General features: G+C 40.1%; 1 protein-coding gene across 5 annotated transcripts in view; it reads right to left on the bottom strand.

Annotated features, from left to right (window-relative positions):
* Positions 1-23,702, bottom strand: part of phf14 (PHD finger protein 14) — a 259,027-nt gene that overhangs the window by 138,174 nt on the left and 97,151 nt on the right. For all 5 annotated transcript variants that reach the window (XM_073054151.1, XM_073054153.1, XM_073054154.1 and 2 more), the window contains exons 13-14: positions 17,424-17,555; positions 10,615-10,783 (exon numbers count right to left, since the gene is read on the bottom strand). In XM_073054151.1, coding sequence (XP_072910252.1) covers positions 10,615-10,783; positions 17,424-17,555 — 301 coding nt within the window. The remainder of the gene's footprint in view (positions 1-10,614; positions 10,784-17,423; positions 17,556-23,702) is intronic.

The following is a 23,702-nucleotide window of genomic DNA, read 5'->3' on the forward strand; positions in this document are numbered from 1 at the left end:
AGGGAGAGAAGGTAGATCTTCCCTTAGCGAAGAAAAAGGTCCTAGAGGTAGGAAATAAAGATGAGAAACAGATAAAGCTGTTAAAAGGTCCAGGGTTGGACATGGATGATCTGTCTGGTTTGGCAGAACTGTTTGAAGAAGTTGAAAATTCTAAAGGTGTTCCCGATAATGAAATGAGGGCAGTCCTAGATGAAAAGGATGCCATTACCTTGAAGAAGTCTGCTGGGTTGGCAGATGAGGTTGTTTCAGCCCGCGGGGTTGAGTTTACTCCGGAAGTGAGTTGCCCAGAGAGTAACTGGGAGGATCAGGGGAATTTAGAATTTGAAAAGGGTATGGGTATTGAAAGCCTGGAAGAGGCCAATGCCCCGTTTGAGTGTGTCCAAGATGGGGATGCACGTGGTCCTGAACCTAGTCACGGAGCTCAGAAAAAGTCTGAGGTATTTGACTCAGCTGGACGAGACGGCCGTCCTTTTGGATCAGATAGACTTGGTTCGGGGAAGAAAGGGTTAACCTTGGGAAGTGTGAGTTCCCCGATGGTTGTGCTGAAGGGGGTGTTCAGAGTTAATGTGGAGTTTACGAATGGGGAGATAACTGTTGTTGTGGAGGAGAACGGTAAATCTATAGTTCCCAAATCGAATGAAAAAAAATTAAAGTCTAGATTGATGCCTGCGCATCGATTACAGGTTGATTTGGAATGTAAAGGTGCCCCACACGCTATTGTTATTTGAGAAAGCGCTGTGAGGAAGCCGAAATTTAAATGCGGCCGGAGGGAAAGGTTCGAACTGAAACACATCAGCCTGCATGGTCTTGACAAAAGGGTCAGCTACTCGTGTAGCATTAAAGAATTGGGTGGAAATTCCCATGATGGACTAGGTTGGGGACACGGAGTTAAGAGAATAACTCTTGTGGAAAGGAAAGGCGGGAGAGTACCTCGCCAAATTACTCAAGTTCCCCACGGGGGGACTCACCGGAAAAGAGGCGACAGTTAATAGAAATACCATTTTTAAACAGCAAAGCCGGTTGTACGGGTTTGCGCCAAAGCCTGTGAATAATAAAGACAACCCCTTTGGAGACCTGCCGGTGAAATAACACGACTGAAACGATTAGTATTTGCATAAACTTTTGTAGATGCACCTAAGCTAAGATCACACCTCCTTAGTTTTGTTGCTGAAGAAAATAAATAAATAGGTGGTTATTGAGCTGAAGTTTGATGCTACAAGACTTTAGTACGGTACGCGATGTTAAGATATTAAAGAAAGGGACACTGTAATTGTTACCTGTTTAGATACTGACTTGAATGTATAATGGTAGTACTCTGTGAAAAGAAAAGCTTGTGTATTGTGTTAAGATTCAAAAATCCTGTGAGACTCTGTACCAACTTGTTTTTAACCGCTGGTAAAAAACTTTTAAGAGGGGAGGTGTTATGACCCCAGCCCCCTCCTTTGTGAGAATCACAAGAGCCCTAGTAAAGGGGGGGGGGGGGGGTCAATGACCCAAGAGAGAGAGCGACGTGCTGAAATTGGACTCAGGAAAATAAGAGAGAAGCCTTAAGGTTTGGAATGTGGTCTGGCCTCTCAGCCAGACAAAAGCCACGGACATAGCCATCGTCTCTTGGAGACACCTTTGTGGAATGGGGACTGGACTACGTGCAAACCCTCAGGGCAACGTGGGCTGGGTGATGGGGAAAGATTGCCTCACCCCACCCTGATTGACAGCTACAACCCTGCAAGTCCCGATAAAAGGTGGGCTGCCGAGGCGGGGCCTCAGACGCACCAAGGAGACACACTAAGAAGACACGGTAGTGCTTCCCGTCGGAGCGGGAAGCCATTTTGAAGGAAGCCACGTGCGTTAGATTCCGGATCGGGAGTCTGTGGCTGAAAACCAAAGGAAAATCGCTTTTAACTAACAACTGATTCCAGGGAATTGCTTCGCAAAGACAACGGGCAAGTGTTCTTTTCTCTCACCACTCTCTCTCTCCAAAACGTGAAATGCCAGCGGTTCCCAAACAGGAAAAGCCTGCAGACTTCTGAGTGATTTTTATATTTCAATTGGACTCAGTATTATCCCTTAGACAACGATAGAGCTTATTTCTGATTGATTAGTACTATACCTGTGCTTTGGATTGAGTATTGACGACGTATATGATCTGAATGCTTTGTATTAACCACACGTTTGTGCCCCTTTAAAAATAAAAACGTTTGAAAATAGTAGCATCAGACTTCAGCGGACCTCTCTATCTTTGCTGGTAAGTCACCCAGTTACGGGGAACGTAACACATAATACTCCAGACAGTTTTCTCATCCTCTCTGCTGACTCCATCTTCAGTCACACAGGGTGCATGAACCTCGACTAACTAGAAAGGGCAAGGGCTGAAGCTCCTTCAGTTTTGGCACAGATCCCTTTAACTGCCTTTTTCCAGCCACAATCTGACCAATGACTAAATTCAAGATTAATTAAGAGTGTTACTGCCTCCTAGAACAGTGTTCTTCCACTTTCCCAAGGTTCAGACTGCAGATCCTCAACTCTGAGCTGAGGTTCCTTGAGAAGTCAATTCTTGATAGGTATGATTGCATGCAGTATAACTGGGTCCATCAGTTTCCACATACTTCAGTTACAACACACCGCCTGCCATGCCACCACTATTCTATTTAATTCCTTGGATTTCATTTTCAACATGTACTCTTTAGCTTTAATCACATCTCTTGAATGAATCACAAAGCCAATCACAAAACAGTTATAGCTACATTACAGTAAAACTTGTTAAAATATTAGTACTGCAATGACTTCATTTAACAGTACAAATTCAGACTCAAAGACCGACCAGATTCAAGAACTATAAGTAACACATAGAAAATGCTGGAGAAGCTCAACAGGTCAGATAGCATAAATGAAAAGGAATAAACACTTGAGGCTTTGAGCCAGGATCCTTCATCAGGGCGCAAATGGAATTCCAGATTATGTAATGATCAACCTGCTCAAATATTCACTCACCAGCCACATCTCAATCCAAATGTTTAAGGTTAAATGCCTAATTTTATATTGGCAAAATTTCAATGACTTAATTACCAGAAAAAATTGTGAAAGAAAATGTACTTTTTTTAAAAAAAACCCACTCACTTGCATGAATAATAATTTCATTAATAACCCAATTTCCCAGTTTAGGTGTCATCTTAACATAGCTCCAGATGTCATCATAGCCTTAACACTAGTATGGAGATAGAAGCTGTGTTCTGCAGGTCAGATGAAAGTGACTGAACTTACTAACAAGGCAATGGTTGACAAATTTGCTGCCCAAGAGAATCAAGGGGAAAACTATTATCTCAGAGCCTAGATTTCACTGCAAGGTTTCTTAGAATCAGATTACTAGCCTAAAACATCCAAAGATGCTTCATCAAAGAATAACTCCATAATACATTCAGCAGCAGGTTTGCCAGTTAAAGAATGTATATTTTTCAGATCTGTTAACAAGTTCTCAATGAAGTACTCATATCTTGCCTGCATGAAGTAATCATTGAAAGTATTTCAGCCTAAAATCTTAAGTGTTTGCCGCACAGCCAGCTTTATCACCAGCAAGAGAATTTCACCACTTTTCCATGAAATCCACTTCAAATCCTTCAGCATCAATGCTCTGTTGACCAGCAATGATCAGATACATGAGTCACAAACTGCTTAATCAAAAAAAGCATTTCACTCCTCATTCATAAAGTCCCTTCTACGACAACAAGGGATAAATAAGAAGTGTGAAAAGATAATCCTCACAAGAAAGAATGAAGCTCCAAGAACAAAACAGCGTGCTTGTTTAGCATCCCAATGCCTCATTCTTTCATTCTCCATTGTATACTATGTTGGCAACATCTACAATCTACAAAATCTGGAATTTACACAACCTGTGACCTCTATCCATTGGACAAAGGCAAAATATTCAGCCTTCCAGAACTTTCCTTCACAGTTCTGCTTGCATCACTGCTCCTTTAGTGACACTGTGCAAAATTCTTTAATTCCTTACCTAATAGTTCTGTGTATTAGGTACAGTATAGATTGCAGCAGATAAAATAGGAAAATGTACATGAATGTTGACCTTGCTTATGATACCCAAATCCTATGGATGATCAATGAAAAGAAATGCCATTTCTCCTCTGACCTATGCAAAGCACACTGCAATCCTCTCATATCTCCAAGCGTCCTTCTTTTAAGATACAGAGAAAAAAAATCCATTTTCTTTTGTGAAATTTAGTTGTGTGCATTACAATTCAACAGGAAACTATAAGCTACCTCAAAAGTATATTGAAAACTCATCATTTGTATCTTAAGATTTAGCAAACACCTTTTAACAGTGCCTTTTAACTGAGCTCCAAGTCAGGAAAAAAGTATGGCCTTTATTACAAGACCAGCAAAGATGAAAGATCTTATAGCGATAAAAACTAATAAAATTAAATTAACATCCAAATTAGCGTAATTGTCAAGATCATAAATAAGCAGTCAACAAAAAAAATTATTCCACCAGCTCACTCCCCCTCAGCTACACTAAGTTACAGTGAGAATATGTAACTATACACATCTGCTTCTACCATGCCCCAACCCACATGACAAATTGTCTATAATGCACAACACAAAATACAATATAGAGACACTATAATGATTACAACTACATGCTACTAAAAGAGGTGACATGAAATCTTCAAGGATAAACATCTTAACATTTATGCAAATCTCCTTTATCTTCTAGTCAAGTCATGCAACAGTTATTTAGGCTAGAGGTTTCCAGCACTCAGCCCAATACAGAGTGATCTTTACCACCACCCTCTGTCAAGTCAAATTCATGAAGCTTCTAGAGCTCTATCTCCTCAAACCACAGCATCATGTGGAAGACAGATTTTGGTATAGGCCTGTCCAGACAGCTGATCTTGATCCTGATGCAAACTTGACGCACAAATCCTCTTCTATCTGGAATACTTGAATGACTCTTACCATGATCCATGAGTTTCAAAGCACTGTGGTAAATACTCCTTCACCCACCATTTCCAAAACAAGTTTGGCATGTATTGCATCTGCTTCGTATAGACAGACAGGTAAATATGACCCCATGCTTCTTCACTGTACTCCAGTTGTTCACCTCAAAAGGTCCAAAATAGTTCACTCCTATATATGTAAACAGAGGTTCATCTGGAGAGCCCTGTCCAGATGTGCTGGTATTCTGGAGCTGTGTGCAACTGTCAACAAACAACACACTTAGACAGCATTCTTTTCATAGCTATACTAGCACCAGGAATCCAGCATTTTTGGCACAAGTTGGTTAACATGAAGATCCTTTGCCAGTATAACAGGAAGTTTACACAAAGTTCAATGTAGATGCTGGGGTCAAAGCAACAAATACAACAAGCTGGAGGAACTCAGCAGGTCGGGCAGCATCCGTGGAAACGAGCAGTCAACGTTTCATCAGGGTCTCGGCCTAAAAAGTTGACTGCTCGTTTCCACGGACGCTGCCCGACCTGCTGAGTTCCTCCAGCTTGTTGTAACAGGATGTTTAGACTCCTGAAGCACGGATGCCCTAATAAGTCGTCCACCAATTCTCAAGATACCATCAAGTACTGGAATGAGCATGAAAATATGGTTGTTCATTTTCATAATTTCTCCCCTTTGTAAACTTGACAGTTCATCTGGAAATCTTTTTCTTTAACAAAATTCAATGATCTCCATTTCAGCCTTTCTGAGCTCTTCCATCGAGAGACATTCTCAGTTGATCTAGCATTTGGCCTTCTTAATCTCTCCTTCCAAAGAATATCCTTGTTCTTCAATCAAGTCAGAATGAGCAAGAGCAATATTCAATTGCTTCCTCTTCTGACTAAGTAACAAGTGCAGATTCTTAAATCTAAGGACCCAAGCCACTGTCCTCCTCAAAATGGTACAAAACAAAAAGTGATGGACTGCACATGTTATAGTGTCATCTCCATCATCCTTTCTTACATAGATCTTGTAGGATCTGTTTAGCAAATAGCACCACCGGACACAAGATTCCTAAAGGATGATAAATGGAATTACCGTAACCATGGAGAGGACCCCTTCTGGTAAATGGTCTATCTTGGACCGTCATCTTAAACTTGAAAGTATCTTACTGAATGCACTATTGAAAACTCAGTACTCTCTCCAAGGAAGGTATAAGAAGGTGGTATATGACCATAAGATATAGGAGAACAAGTAGGGTATTCAGTCCATCAAGTCTGCTCCACCAGTAATCATGGGCTGATTGAATTCTTTCAGTCATCCCCACTCCCCTGCCTTCTCCCCATACTCTTTGATGTTCAGGCTAATCAAGAACCTATCTATCTCTGCCTCCACAGCCACTCGTGGCAACAAATTCCACAGATATATCACCCTCTGACCAGAGTAAATTCTCTGCATCTCTGTTCTAAATGGACATTCTTCAATCCTGAAGTCATGCCATCTTATCCTAGACTCCCCTATCATGAGAAATAACTTTGCCATATCTAATCTGTTCAGACCTCTTAACATTCGGAATGTTTCTGTGAGATCCCCCCTCATTCTCCTGAACTCCAGGGAATACAGCTCAGGATCTTCCAGATGTTCCTCATACAATAACCCTTTCATTCCTGGAATCATTCTGGTGAACCTTTTCTGAACCCTCTCCAACGTCAGTATATCCTTTTATAAGACTATATAAAACTGTACACAATACTCAAAGTGTGGTCTCATGAGTGCCATATAGAGCCTCAATATCACAACCCTGCTCTTATTTTCTATACCTCTAAAATGAATGCCAACATTGCATTTGCCTTCTTCACAACTGGTTCAACCTGGATGTTAACCTTTAGGGTATCCTGCACATGGACTCCCAAGTCCCTTTGCATCTCAGCATTTTGAATTCTCACCCCATCTAAATAATAGTCTGCCCATTTATTTCTTCCACCAAAGTGCATGACCATACACTTTCCAACATTATATTTCATTCGCCACTTCTTTGCCCTTTCCTCTAAACTATCCAAGATTTTCTGCAGGCTCTGTTTCCTCAACACTACCTACTCCTCCATCTATCTTTGTATCATCGGCAAACTTAGCCACAGGTCCACTAATCCCATAGACCAAATCATTGACATACATCGTAAAAAGCAGCTGTCCCAATACCGAGGTCTGTGGAACTCCATTGGTAACCGGCAGCCAGCCAGAATAGAATCCCTTTATTCCCACTCTCTGATTCTGCTGATCAGCTAATGCTCCACCTATGCTAGTAACTTCCCTGTAATTCCATGGGCTCTTATCTTGCTGAGCAGCCTCATGAGTGGCACCTTGTCAAAGGCCTTCTGAAAATCCAAGGACACCACATCTTACAATAAAGTCAACAATGTCAGCTAAAGTAGTTTTATGGTTATGCCTTTCTTGCAGTTCATATACCACTGTACTCCATTTATCCCTAAGCATAAAGAGCAATTTCTTTATGACAATTGACATATTAGCAGGCATGCCCAACTGGCACATCTGCGGCACTTCTTCCATGGCATTGCAACAGCCTCTAAGAAAAAGCCTTTTGTATGTTGGAGGGTGCAATTTTCTGTTCAATACCAAAATGTTCCTGTAGTAAAGCCTTACCCTTTACATATCCTTTCTTTGGGTCCACGTGCTGGCAACTTCTGACAAGTTCTCTAGGGCAGCCCCTAGTGTACTGTTCAAGGAAACAGAGGCAGTCACTTTAGCTGTCAGTCTTGCCTTCAACACTATTTTCAAAAGTCTTCATGAATGCATGATACTGCAATGAAATGCCAATGAAGATTTGAATCTCTCTTTTCGGCAAAGATGAAATACATTGTTGTTGTGCCAATAAAGTTGTTAAGTCATTTTGTTTCTTCATAATATCAATAATACTGTTTTGACCTCTAACATTTGTGTTTCCATGCTGTAAATGAATATTCTCTTGTGCCCGTTGAGCTGTTGAATATGACATAGTTTCAGAGTGCCTCATTAACACAGGCTGAGAGTAAACTACCTCTTGGGGATCTTGTTCATGGTTTACAGACACTTGAGGAACAAATGAATTAATGTTGACACTGGGTATTTTTGTTTCTCTCTATGCTTTTTTACTATAGGAATTCACACCACAGGCCAGTCCTGCTGGGGCACTTTTAGCACTCACCACACTTGAACCCTTTAACATATTAACTTTAGCCATAGATGCGGGAATTTCTGCTTCCAATGTAGGCTGTTCCTCCCTTCTCCATAACAACTGACTGCTCCTCTTGGTCCTCCAGCGCATGTTTGTCCTTCAATAATTGTCGACGAGCCATTAATGCCTAAATCAGCCTGTTTCAATGCATGCAAAGGAGGTAGCAGATACAGAAGATTTTCTTCCTGCACCAGAACTTCAGGCACTGACATTTGACACACTATCATCATTTACATCATTTTATGGGTCAGCTGCTATATGCGTAGTCAAAACATGCCTGAGAATTTGAGAAACATTGTCTGATAGAAGATGAGACACATTCACTGGTTTCAGCAACATGATCTTCAATGTAACATGCCTGGGTTAACCATTGTTTCACATCCTCTATGAGTGTACTACTATACCTATTAATGTTTGAAAAACATTCATTCTGTTTCCTCCCTTCGTCCTTAAGACGAAGTAATAAGATTAGCATGTGATGTTGCTTAGCAACAGCTTCACAACAATTAGACAAGTCCTCAAGATGAGATTGCACTTGTAAGGCATTTTCCTTATTTTCTATAAGAACCTTAATTGATGGTATTAGACCTTTAATTTTGTTCACATTTGTTTTATCCTCCTTTCGAAGATTTTCAATTCTACCCACTAAAGCTTTCGAAGTATGTTTAATTTTCTTTTTGCAAGTGCTGACTTCAGGGTCGCTGATGTCAGTTCCATTCTTCGATTCACTCAAGTTACTTTCTCTGTATTGTGCAATTTGCAATTAACTCTGTTAACTTGCAGCACATTCACAAATGCACTGGCAATATTCCGTTCAACAAATGTAGGCAACAAACCGTCCGCGCATCCATAGCACTTAAACCAGACCAAACAAACGTGTTCAAGTCAAATGTCGTCAACAGGAAGAATATTTCAGCATGTCAATAAAACAAAGCGACAAACCCTCAGGCAAACACCCTGCAATTAAGCAATGGTCCACAATGGCCAGGCAGCAATGACTATTCGAAACTGAGTTCAAACCACAAACGCACAGCATAAATCAATAATATCAAGCTGTCCAGTTTTGCCAAAAAGTCCGAGGCAATCTTTTGCTGTAGACTTCTGTTCAGTTGGAATAACTTTTTTTGTTGACAAAATATAGCAGTTACTTGAAAACAAACCAAAACTGCTGAGAGTCTATCAGAGTTGACACTGTATGTTCCAAATAACTGAGTTCCAAGTCGAAAATATGTACGTTCGATCCTTTATTACGAAACCAGCAAAGACGAATGATCATATAGTGATAAAAGACTAACACTAAATTAGCAATATAGCTAAGAGAATAATTAGTGTTCAAATTAGCGTAATTAAGCGAAGATCATAAACAAGCGGTCAACAAAAAAAAATCATTCCCCCAGCTCACTCCCTCTCAACTAAACAACATTAAGACAAAGTGAGAATACGTAACTATACTCATTTGCTTCAACCACACTCAAACCCACGTGACAAATTACCCATAATACATGCTCAACAAAAAATACAATACAGGCAGACAGAAAAAAGATACATGGCTCCTATAAACAGAAAATAGTTAATAAGCAGCTCTTTAAGAAAAAACAAAATTGTTAATAGCTTTTAAGTAAACTAGTTGCCCTGCATTTTCCAGTCAGCAGGAAAGTGTTGCTGGCCACAAAAGCACTATTGGATTCCCCTTGCCTGACTTTAGTCAGATTCCTTCTGTAGGAATCCTTGACCAACAGCATGAGTGATGTAATCAGCAAATCAGTCAAAGGAAGATCACTATTCTAAAAGGTTAACTGTTTCTCTCTTTACAAATATGACCTGCTCGAGTATTTCCAGCACAATTTATTATTTCAGATTTAGAGGATCTACTGTATTTTGCTTTTTCATTGATGAAATTGATCTAGCTAGTCAGCTAATTAGATTGATAAATTTTGAGAGGTTCAAAATTAAAAATTTTTTAAACATTTTTTTCAGTGAGTGAAAAACATGCATAAATAAGGTTGAAAGTAAATATTTTAAAAGCAAACTAAAAAAATGTTTGAATACCCCCCAAAAAACTGTACTCCATACATTTTGTTTAGATTCAGTTGTTGTTCAGCAACAATTACATCAATGTTCATTTAAAGACATAGTTACATCTCATTCAACAAGGATAACAATTTCAGTGATGTTTATACCAAGAACAGTGACAAAAGCTGAAGTTCACATCAACTCTGTGTTGAATATTTAGAACAGCAGCCTACCCTGTACAGAAGCAGGGTGGTGCTGACAGTACTTTCCAGATGTGTGGACTAAGTTTTGCTAATTACAACAGATATTGGTAACTTTATTTCATTACACTACAAAGAATTGGTCATTATGTCATCGCAAAACCTCAATTATAATGTTTAGCATTTAAAGATGGATTACAAGAATAGAGGAAGAGGGGATTAAATTACCATATTTTTGTTCATGATCTTCTTTGGTTCAATCACAATATCCAATGGAGTGAATTTCACAGGCTCCTTAATCTGCCTCCTTGATCTCTTGGTCCCATCTGGTAAAGTTTCCATCGTGATGTCTGCCTCTAGATCACTACTCCCTGCTTGGTCACATTCTGAACATTGCCTGTACAATAGAATAGATCTTCAGCAGAGTGAAATATCAAGAAAAACTATGTAAATATGCTCTACCTTTTGTTTTGCATGGAGTGAAAGTATTTCACTGCAAAGCCCTCTCTACGTTTCAGTATGGCTGTTTATATGCTGGAATGATAGAAATTTGGACTCTTCCAAATACACTACAAAGTTGTCAGTAAACAAAGCAATTACAATGTGTGAGCAAGTCAGTTTTCAATAAAATTTTCATCTCTATTTTACATAATCTTTTGAGTACCCTGATGTAAAAAGTATATTTCATACCTAGCCAAAATGGGAAGAATCACATTAAGAAAAATGTTCAATTCCTTTTAACAAATAACTAAAAAAATTCACCCAATGATTCAGAATTAAATAAACTACATAAAAGCCGAAACAGTGAAACACTTCTGCCCTTGAGGTGTTTTAACAGGGGCATAAAATGTGCATCTTCAAATAGGTCATGGTCCATGACAAATTCAGTCATGCCCAGCTTATAAATATATTTTAAAATCTCCTGAACCTCTTCAGAAGAAAAAGCTTTTAGACATTTGTGCTGATAGTTCAAAAGGATTCATAAAAACATGACAAAAGGTAAAATATAACAATCAATACAACTCAATTTCTCAGAAGAAATCTGTTTTGCAGAGTATGCTCAGACTAATCAACACTGAAACGCAAGTTGGTGATCTGGATCACCTCTCAAGAATGCATTCACAAAAGGACAGGCACCATCTCTACAAACTAACATTTTCACTAATGGGCTAAAATTCACTTTACTACCAACTACACGGAGATTTACAATTCATTCTGGATTATATATAGGTGAAATTCAAATTTTGTACAAGTTTGCTCTTGTCAAATAGAAAGGTGTAGAGAAAAAAATAATTAATTAAGAATTAAAAGTGACTCTTTTCATTCTGTTCTTATCTTTGACAAATACTTAAATTTGACCTAAAAGCATTAGATCTTCAAACAACCGAACAATGTGATCAGTTTGAGGCAGAATAATTCCCAACATTAGACATTTTATAAAGCTACATAATTAACACAAATTTTACAATTGATTCATTAAAATAGTGCTGTTACATCTGCTTAGAATATTTCAAGGCACTTAACAAAAATGAAGCATCCTTGCATTGTAACATATGAAATACAAAGCAAATTCGGGTACTGCAAGGTCTCACAAACAGCAATGAGATAATGGCGATTATCATTTTATTGTGACTCAGGGATTAATATTAGTTATGAAACTTAAAATAACTCCATGTTCTTCTTCAAAGCAGTACTATAAGATTTGTTTGAACAACTTGCTAGTTATTCAAAAGAGACCTCCTCTGATAATGTAGCACCTCAGGAATGCTGAACATGTTTTCCTAGTTAGAAGTGAAATGAAACAGTGAGCTATAACTGGTACCAAATTGATACAGCAACAAAAAAAACTTTTTATATTGTTACTTCTCAAAGAACGGGCTTTTAGGCCCAATTTTCCTCTTTAATCAACTCTACGATACAACAAGCTCAAAACAAAATATTAATCACAACCTAAATGTTTCAATATTTACGAGTTGACACGCTTTATAATCATAGATCTCATAAACAACCATGGAAGGAGTTATGATATGAACAAGCAGAGCACAATAAAGTATGTTCTATAAAGATTCCTTATGTCCAAAGATGTTAAGAGTAATAGAAACATAGAAAACCTACAGCACAATACAGGACCTTCAGCCCACAAAGTTGTGCCGAACATGTCCCTACCTTAGAAATTACTAGGGTTCCCCATAGCCCTCTACTTTTCTAAGCTCCATGTACCTATCCAAAAGTCTCTTAGACGACACTATTGTATCTGCCTTCACCAACGTTGCCGGCAGCCCATTCCACGCACTCACCACTCTGCGTAAAAAATTTATTCCTGACATCGCTTCTGTACCTCACCTCAAACTTGTGCTCTCTTGTGGCAGCCATTTCAGCCCTGGGAAAAAGCTTCTGACTATCCACAAAATCAATGCCTCTCATCATCTTATACACCTCTATCAGGTCAGCTCTCATCCTCCGATGTTCCAAGTTCACTCAACCTGTTTTCATAAGGCATGCTCCCCAATCCAGGCAACATCCTTCTGGATCTCCTCAGCACCCTTTCTATGGTTTCTACATTCTCCCTGTAGTGAGACAACCAGAACTGAGCACAGTACTCCAAGTGGGGTTTGACCAGAGTCCTATATAGCTGCAACATTACCTCTCAGCTCCGAAATTCAATTCCACGATTGATGAAGGCCAATACACAATATGTCTTCCAAACCACAGAGTCAACCTGTGCAGCTGCTTTGAGTGTCCTATGGACACGGACCCCAAGATCCCTCTGATCCTCCACACTGCCAAGAGTCTTATCATTAATACTATGTTCTGCCATATTTGACCTACCAAAATGAACCACTTCACACTTATCTAGGTTGAACTCCATCTGCCACTTTTCAGCCATTCTGCATCCTATCAATATCCCGCTGTAACCTCTGACAGCCTTCCACACTATCCACAACACTCCCAACCTTTGGGTCATCAGCAAACATACTAAACCATCCCTCCACTTCCTCATCAAAGAAAAAAGAAGAAAACCCTTAACTCTGAGTGGAGTCATAGGGATGCCGTTGTGATGGCATTTTTTTAGCAGGCTTTCTTGTTTTCACGAGGCCGAGTTGCTAGTTCGACGCTCAACCCAGCACGGATGGAAAGCGTGCAAGGGAGCTGGCTGGATTTGACCTCAGGAGTCTTCACTATGAAGTCCAGTGCTAATGCCACTACGACACCAGACAGGTCATTCATAAAAATCACTAAGAGTAAGGGTCCCAGAACAGATCCCTGAGGCACCCACTGGTCCCCGACCTCCATGCAAAATATGACCTATTTACAACCACTCTTTGCCATCTGTGGGCAAGCCAGTTCTGGATCCACAAAGCAATGTCCCCTTGGATCCCATGCCTCCTTACTTTCTCAATAAACTTTGCATGGGGTATCTTATCAAATGCCTTGCTGAAATCCATATACACTACATCTACATCCTTCGTCAATGTGTTTAGTCACATCCTCAAAAAATTCAATCAGGCCCATAAGGGACAACCTGTCCTTGACAAAGCCATGTTGACTATTCCTAATCATATTATACCTCTCCAAATGTTCATAACTCCTGTCTCTCAGGATCTTCTCCATCAGCTTACCAACCACTGAAATAAGACTCATTGGTCTATAATTTCCTGGGCTATCTCTACTCCTTTTCTTGAATAAGGGAACAACATCGGCAACCCTCCAATCCTCTGGAACCTCTCCTGTCCCCATTGATGATGCACAGAGCATCGTCAGAAGCTCAGCAATCTCCTCCCTCACCTCCCATAGTAGTCTGGGTTACATCTCTTCCGGTCTCGGCAACTTATCCAACTTGATGCTTTCCAAAAGCTCCAGCACATCCTCTTTCTAAATATCTACATCATATATGTCAAACTCAAGGCCCGCGGGCCAAATCCGGCCCGCGTTGGAATTATCTTTGGCCCGCGAGATAATATCTAATTACTATTAAAGCTGGCCCCAGTAATCGAAGCGCCTATGGCATATGATATGGCTAATGCTGAGTTTATTCAGGTACCAGGTTTTCAGGGTTTTTAGTGTTTATTCGGCAGTCTTCTTCATAAGAAACAGAATTTGTAAAGTGAAACACTTTGTAGTTATAGCAGAGACTGAGACACATGAGAGCAGGCTGAAAAAACGGAGGCAACGAAAGCTGCGTTCGCACGCGTCCGACTGATCCGGCCCGCATGAAGCTGCATTTTGCTCAATCCGGCCCGTGACCCAAAATGAGTTTGACACCCCTGATCTACATGCTCAAGCTTTTCAGTCTGCTGCAAGTCATCACTACAATCACCAAGATCCTTCTCTATAGTGAATACTGAAGTAAAGTATTCATTAAGTACCTCTGCCATTTTCTCCGGTTCCATATACACTTTCCCACTGTCACACTTGATAGGTCCTATTCTTTCATATCTTATCCTCGTGCTCTTCACACTCTTGTAGAATGCCTTGGGGTTTTCCTTAATCCTGCCCACCAAGGCCTTCTCATGGCCCCTTCTGGCTCTCCTAATTTCCTTCTTAAGCTCCTTCCTGTTAGCCTTAGAATCTTCTAGATCTCTAACATTACCTAACTCTCTGAACCTTTTGTAAGCTTTTCTTTTCTTCTTGACTAGATTTACTACAACCTTTGTACACCATTGTTCCTGTACCCTACCATGGAACGTACCTATGCAGAACTTCACACAAATATCGCCTGAACATATGCCACATATCTTCCGCACCTTTCCCTGAGAACGTCTGTTCCCAATTTAAGCTTCCAAGTTCCTGTCTGAAAGCCTCATAATTCCCCTTAATCCAATTAAACACTTCTCTAACTTGTCTGTTCCTATCTCTCTCCAATACTTTCGTAAAGGAGATAGAATTATGATCACTATCTCCAAAATGCTCTCCCACTGAGAGATCCGACATTTGACCAGGTTCATTTCCCAATACCAAATTAAGTACAGTCTCTCCTCTTGTAGGCTTATCTACATATTGTGTCAAGCAACCTTCCTGAACACATATAACAAACTCCACCCCATCTAAACCACTTGCTCTAGGGAGATGCCCATCGATATTTGGGAAATTTAAATCTCCCACCACGACAACTCTGTTATTGTTACACCTTTCCAGGATCTGTTTCCCTATCTGCTCCTCGATATCCCTGTTGTTATTGGGCGGCCTACAAAAAACACCCAGTAGTGTTATTGACCGCTTCCTGTTCCTAACCTCCACTCACAGAGACTATGTAGAGAATCCCTCCATGACGTCCACCTTTTCTGCCGCCGTGACACTTACCTCTCATCAACAGTGCCACACCACCACCTCTTTTGCCTCCCTCTCTGTCCAATCTGAAATATCTAAAACCCAGCACTTGAAGTAACCATTCCTGCCCCTAAGCCATCCAAGTCTCTGTACTGGCCACCACATCATAGCTCCAAGTACTGATCCATGCTCTAAGCTCATCCGCTTTGGTCATAATACTTGCATTAAAATACACATCTCAAATGGTTGGTCTGAGAACGTCCCTTCTCTATCACCTGCCTATCCTCCCTCACACACTGTCTCCAAGCTTTTTCTATTTGTGAGCCAACCACCTCTTCCCCAGTCCCTTCAGTTCAGTTCCCACCCCCCAACAATTCTAGCTTAAACTCTCCCCAGTAGCCTTAACAAACCACCCCGCCAGGATATTGGTCCCCCTGGGATTCAAGTGCAACCCGTCATTTTTGTACGTCACACCTGCCCCAAAAGAGGCCCCAATGATCCAGAAATCTGAATCCCTGCCCCCTGCTCCAATCCCTCAGCCACGCATTTATCCTCCATCTCATTCTACTCCGATACTCACCTTCACGTGGCACAGGCAGTAATCACGAGATTACTACCTTTGTGGTCCTGCTTCTCATCTTCCTTCCTAGCTCCCTGTAGTCTGTTTTCAAGACTTCTTCCCTTTTCCTACCTATGTCATTGGTACCAATATGTACCACAACCTCTGGCTGTTCTCCCTCCCACTGCAAGATATCGTGAACACAATTTGTAACATCCCGGACCCTGGCACCTAGGAGGCAAACTACCATCCGAGTTTCTTTCCTGCATCCACAGAATCGCCTGTCTGACCTCCTAACTATAGAGTCCCCTATCACTACTGCCTTTCTCTTTTTTTCCCTACCCTTTTGAGCCACAGGGTCGGATTCTCTGCCAGAGGCATGGCCACTGTTGCTTCCCCCAGGTAGGATGTCCCCCCCCCCCCCCCCAAACAGCCACAAGGGTACTTTCTAGTACCTGACTGTTCCCCTTCCCTCTCCTGACTGTTACCCACTTGTCTGCCTCCCGTGGCCCCATTGTGACCACCTGCCTATAACTCCTTTCTATCATCTCCTCACTCTCCCTGACCAGATGAAGGTCATCAAGCTTCCCTAACGAGGTCCCTTAGGAGCTGCAGCTCGACACACCGGGTGCACATATGCCGCCTGGGAGGCTGGGAGACTCCAGGACTTCCCACATCTGACACCGAGCACACAACACCGGCTTCACACACACATACTTCCTTTCCGCAATTAACACAGGTAAACCTACCTTGCCTCGTTACCACCTAAGCATGTTGAGCCAAAGCCCTATCACTCTGCTACCCACTGGATATGGTGGTCTTCTTTTTAAACTTTTCTCACTATACTGGCTGACATTACGTGCCTGCGCAGTCTTGCCTCTCTTTACCCAAGTAGTAAAATATTAACGATTAATTAATATTAATATTAACGATTACCATCTCATTTGCCATATCGTTCGACATTTCAATGGAGAAGGAAAAAAGACTTGAGTAAAATTAAAAACTAATATTCAAACTAAAACATCTAGTGTTATCCTACTACTTTTATTTTAAAAAATCAATATGGTGCAGTTATAAAAATGAGCCTACCTATTTGAGCATTGAAACTGTAAAAGATTTTAATTTTTCTGTATTGAAGGTTTTACACACTGCCACTTGATGCAAACTCCATACAACTTTTTGCATGTTTAGAACAGTGAAGAATTCTTACCAGTAACTGTTTTTGGTCTTTTTGGGCATCCTGGTGAGGGGGGGATCTAAACAACCAAGATGATAATAGAGTTTGCAAGTGTCACACAAAACAAGGAGGTGTTGGTCATGATTCTTCTTACAAATTCCACAACTGGAAATTAAAAAAAAACTTATTAATTCTACTCAATCATGAATCAAATGATCAATTATATCTTGATATTCAGTATCATACCCAATTCACAGTAAATGTGAAACAAGACTGAACAACTTTACAACTATATAGTTACATTCACCAAGCTTTTACTTTATAAAATTAACAAACCAGCTTGTAAATGACAACACATTCCTCACCAATCCTACTGCATAACAACAGCAATTACATTAGGCTATTCTTAACATACTTGATTTCAGAATAGTAGATTTTTAAACAAGGCAACTTGAATAATTTTCTAATTCTATACCAAATTAGAGATTCCAAAAGCTAAATTCATACAAATCAAAAAACAGAAATTGAGGGGTTTGTTGCTGACCACATGTATGAATTACCTACTGTAGCTATACTTTCAATTTGTTCTTCAATGAAAAAGTACAATGCAAAAGATAGACATTATTAAGTTACTTCAAAAGCAACTTTAAAAATATCTGCTCTTGTATTTTGTAACTAAAGGGATAATTTCACATTATTCCCCCTAGTTATATTGTAAAAGGTACAATTTTGCCCCCAGAGGAGGGCAAAAGTTTAAAGTACAGGAAGAAGTTTTAAAGGGGGCACAAGGCCAAGTGGCTGATGTCTGGAATTCTTTACCAGAGGAAGTGGTGAAATCAGATGTAATCAAAATGTTTAACATTGCATGTAGACAGGCAAATGGGATTAGTGTAAATGGCAAAAGTGGCTGATATGACACTCTAACTGTGAACTTCTTTATATTCTCCTTTGTATTCACAATTCCACCTTGTTTTGAATCAACAGCAAATAGAAATATTTGGTTCCCTCAGCCAAACTGTTGATATAGGGTATGAATAGCAAACCGTCTGCCAACGTGAAAAAGATCAGTTTACTCTCACTTCTTCCTTTCTGTCTAATTAAGAATTTTAAACCTGTTTTTGAACAAGTAGTAATCTGTCCTCAAACTTAAAATGCCTTTGGCAACACTGCAGGATGTTCATTACTATTTTGATTAAATTTAAAGAGTGATCAATTGATCTTAGATATTTTGCTTATGTAAATGACATTTACCTCAATCACAGACATAAACAACAACAAAATAATATTTCATACATCACCACATCCCAGTACTTATTTCTCTTCGCTAACTGGTCTCAAAAATATGATTAACTGCCTTAAACCATGTCTGTGGTGAAGCAGCATCAACAATTCTATTATGTCAAGCGCCCATGTTCTTAAAATGGCATCAGTAAAGGAATAAAGATATACTTCAAGGCCAGAGGAGTGTGTGCCATGGAGGAGTATTTTTGCAAGTCATCTTATCACCTGCAGCTCTTGTTCTTAAAGGTTTTAGAGGTCATACATTTAGGAGAATTAGTCATTGTCATCTTGATAAATGGCTGCAGTGCATCTTATTGGAGATAAACTCTGCAGCAATGTTGCAGTGGCAGAGAATGTCAATAATTATGATGGCAACTCAAGCAAATTGCTGTATCTTGGATGATCTCAATACTTAATGAGGCATTCATTTATTACACTCTCAACTATAAAATGGTAGAAAGAATCTATAAACAATGCCCCATCTCCAACCTCTTCTAGCTGCAGTCTGTATATGCTTAGGATGCCAATGGTTGGAAATTGGACAATGGTAATGATATTGAATTCCAAGGTAGGCTTTTAGGTATTCATTTAGGAGATGGTAGTGGCACTTCAGTGGCAAGGAAGTCACTTCATTATCTGATTAAATATTAGCGAAACTGAACAATTTACATTGTGAATATTTTCACTTTTGACCTCACCACGAAAAAGAATCAATTAAATTGCTAGCCTGGATTGTACTAAGGCAAACTCCAGCAGAAGACAGATTATAGAATTCTGCTGTGGGGATGGCAGTCCTCCAATAACTACAACCTTTCTTAATGCAGCCAATTGTTTGTGTCTTTGGAATTTCTTTAGATTCAATTTTTATTTTCAATTTTAATGCCATACTTGACATCAAAAGCAGTCTCATCTCACCCAAGGAATTTCAGCTCTTCTAGTTACAGTTGTGCCATCACACAAATTAGTTTCAGAGTCTATCATAACTAGGCATCAGGAAACTAGTAAAACCAAACTGCTGGAGGAACTCAGGGCATCAAGAAGCAAGAGGCAAAAAGAAGGTTAATGTTTCAGGTCAAGACCCTTTATCAGGTCAGACAGAAAAGAGGCGAGACAACCAATACAGAAAGGCAAGAAGCAAGGATGATACAGGGGTTGACAGGTGATAGGGGGAAGAAATGATGGACAGATGAGACCAAGTGGGAGGAGTGGACATTGAACAGAGACAGAAGACAGAAGGTAATAAATGAAACCAAATAAGGGAGCAATAGAAAGGGTAAGCCAAGGGGGAAGAAACCCAGATGGATAGGGATGCAGGTATCAGGCAGATGGAGCCTGGTGAGGGAGAGTTACAAAACTAGGAAACAAGACAGGGAGGAATGGGAATAGAAATGGTGAATAAAGGGAGAGAGAACATAGATGGCCAGTTAGGAGAAGGAAAGAAGGTGTAGATTAGTTGAATTTGGAAAATTTGATGTTTGTATCATTCAGTTATAGGCTATCACAGTGGAAAATGCTAGATTTCAATTTTTGCTCCTTCACTTGTATTTAAATTCCTTGCCCACCATCAAGGGTTTCAAGCCAATGCCTCTGGATCAGTATTATAGCTCAGTTATTATGCTGCTGAACCTTTATTTGTGATGGTAAAGATGTCAGGAAGAGGCAGAGATATTTCATTCACTCAGCACATATGACTGAAGCTGGCTGTGAACACTTCTCACTTGCATGCTGGGGTTCTGCCATTATTAGCAATGGATATGTTGATGGAGTGAACATTATGCATTATTTATTTACCTGTCTTCAACCAGAATAAAGCAGAGTTAGGGGGCTTTGATCTGAACCAATATCTGTTAACAGATATTTTTATTCTGCCATGTACTTAATCAACACATTCTGCTCAAAGTAATCATAATTTCTCAGCATGAACTAATAGTGGAGTGAGATATATGCTAACCAAAGAATCTATAATGTGTGCCAGAGAACAAATTTGCTGTTGTCAATGGTCAACTGCCATCATGGACATTCAGTTTTGAGTTCTTATTAGATCATGGTACCACATAACATAACCTCAGTGTGGATTTCTAATGAAGGTACAATATCAATGTAATTAAGTTACTGGACCAGCAGCCAGAAATCTACATTATTGATCTAAAAAAAAAGTTTGTACAATGGTAGCTGGAGATTTAAGTTCATACATCTCAATAAATCTAGAATGTACAAAAGTTTCAATAACCATAATAATGAAACAACTAGATTGTTCTAGAAACAAACATGGAAAATTTTTGTCTTTCAGGAAAAGAAAACTGTTATCCTTAACTTATTTAGCCTTCATCTTACTCCAGACACTAATGTGTTTTGAGTATTAACAGCTACCTCTGTTCAGGGAATTATCCTTGGAAAATAATCACTGCATTGCCAGCAATCTCAGCATCCATGAACAAAAAAAAAGCTCATTATATCTCACAATCAAACAAATCAACCTCCCCTTGCACTGCCTCCAAAAATACGTGTCGTAGTCTAAGTCTGCTCTGTGTAGTTGTAGCAAGACTTCCCTATTGTTGTACTCCAACTATTGCAATAAAGGCCAGCATTCCATTTGACTTCCAAAATACTTGAGCTACCAGCATAATAACTTAGTTTTTCATTAACAAAACACTCACTTCTCTCTGAACACCAGCATTCTTTAATCACATACATCAATATGGATAACCTTGTATTTCCTTGTCTGCCATCTTTCTCTTCATTCACCTTGTTTGCCTACTTCCCTTTTCAGGGTTCTTATGTCCTATTCACAATTTAATCAAGGCATCAAGGCCAAGGGTAAAGGACAAACCAGTGTTCAGCTCACTACTCTGAAAGGCTTTACTCACCTTAGCTGAACTGGATTTGTGTTGTGGCCTGCAGCCATTGGGCTCCTGGATTGGCTGCAGCGCTAAACTGGCTCTGTGGTTGGGAACCCACTTTTGAGGACTTTGTGGTTCATTCTCTGTGTGTTATTTGTTTACTTTTTTTTATTGTTTGCATGATTTTTTTTTCATTTCACACACTGGGTGTTAGACAGCTTTTGTTCTGTAGGGTTTTTTTAGTGGGTTCTGTTGCATTGCTTAGTTTTGTGGCTGCCTGCAAGAAGATGAACCTCAAAGGCTGTATATGGTATACATACTTCAATAATAGATTACTTTGAACTTTGAGCCTACACTTCTATAGTCATAAATCTTGAAGATTATATACTCTGTCGCTATACTGTTCTCAGTAGTCATATTATAGGAAAAAAATACAACTGAAAGACATTGATGAATTTTTTTTGAGAGGGTTCAATCACAAATTGTGGTATGTAACAAAACATACCTGCTACTGTGGCAAATGAAAACAAAAAAAAGTGTTCACTTCAGTCAGCTAGCCACACTTGTGCATATTTTAAGAGCTCAAAGCATCTTTAAAAAATCTGACCAAAGGAAACCGGAGCATATCATTTAGCCAATCAAGCTACTTGCCCATTCAGTGATTGAACTATAACCTGACTTCATACACCAGCCAATAACACTTAACATTTTTGTACACTGATAGAGAGCCCTTGGTAAACACATTCCTTACACACCCACAAACAAAGCCTTGTCATTCTGTTGTTGTTGCGCTGACTGTGCACACTTCCGCCCATTATATTCTAATAATCAGTCCTAAGGGTTTGGCTTATGGAGCCCTTCCCATCATACACGGTGGAATATTCCATCTCTTCAGTAATGGGGATATGTAAATGTGTATACAGGCAGTCCCTGGGTTACGAACGAGTTCCGTTCCTGAGTCCGTCTTTAAGTCGGATTTGTATGTAAGTCGGAACAAGTACATCTGGTATTATTTGGCGTCAGTTAGTCAAATGCTTGTCTTAATATATAGTATATATTTTACCTTTCTATGCATATAAAACACTTAAGAAACATATGTATTCCAATAATTAAATCACTGCATTACTTAGTAATAACTGTAGCTTTCATCGGGGCAGGGCCTTTCACATGCTCCATTATTCTCACTTTATCCTTTAAAATTGCTCCGATCGTTGACCAACTGTAGCCTAACGCTTTTCCAATGACCGATGATGTTTCACCTCTTTCCAAACGCTTTATTATTTCCACTTTATTTTCAATCGTGATCGCTTCCCGTCAACGGAACAGGAACACTGCGGGCGACGGGTCCCAATCTCCGCTGGCTCCCAAGGAACACTGCACTGATTCCCCGGGTCCTAAAGTCCACTGCACTGAGACAGGTTAAATGAGACAAGTGGGGGTTGTGCTGGGTTTGGGTATTTGATCCTCATCAATATTCTGCGTAGGAATTTAAACTGGAGGTGGCAGTTTTTTTTTACGAGGTCGAGTTGCAAGCTTGACATCAACCCGGCTCACTCGGGTCTGTCACTGGATCAAACTCGAGAACCTCCGTTCTCGAGCCCGGCGCTGCTCTCACTGCGCCACCAGCCGACCGGAAAGGGGGAGGGGGGTCAGGGTGAATCTTGGTAAGAAAAATTTAGCCAAGTACAAAGTTACACATTCAACACAGTGTCAACGGCAAAGAATCAAAATGGAGGATGGCATCGCAATCCAATTTTAAATGGCGGACAGCGTTCTCCTTCCTCGGTTCGTAAGTACGGGTTGTTTGTAAGTCGGACGTTTGTAACTCGGGGACTGCCTGTATATTGTTTGTATACTGTATGTAAGGTAGATACTTCTGTTTATTTTGTAACATGATTGTAACTATATTGTGGGGTACATCATATTCTAATTCATGTGTACTTTTACGTTACCTTTGTGGGTAATTCAAGATGGTATGTCCTGGTGCCTAATAAATGGGAGTCATCACTGTCAGTGGGGGGGGAGGGGGGAAGAGAGGGACAGGGAGGCGGGGAGGGGAAGGCCATAACTCACATCTAACATACGGTGGCGGTGGTGGGATGGCCAGTAACGGAAAGGTGTTCAACTTAGAGCAGAGTGGGATTGTGGTTCCAAGTTAGGAAACCCTGAGGCTAAAAATAAAGCAGATGTC

This window comes from Hemitrygon akajei, chromosome 8 (assembly GCF_048418815.1).
Source record: "Hemitrygon akajei chromosome 8, sHemAka1.3, whole genome shotgun sequence".
Lineage (NCBI taxonomy): Eukaryota > Metazoa > Chordata > Chondrichthyes > Myliobatiformes > Dasyatidae > Hemitrygon > Hemitrygon akajei.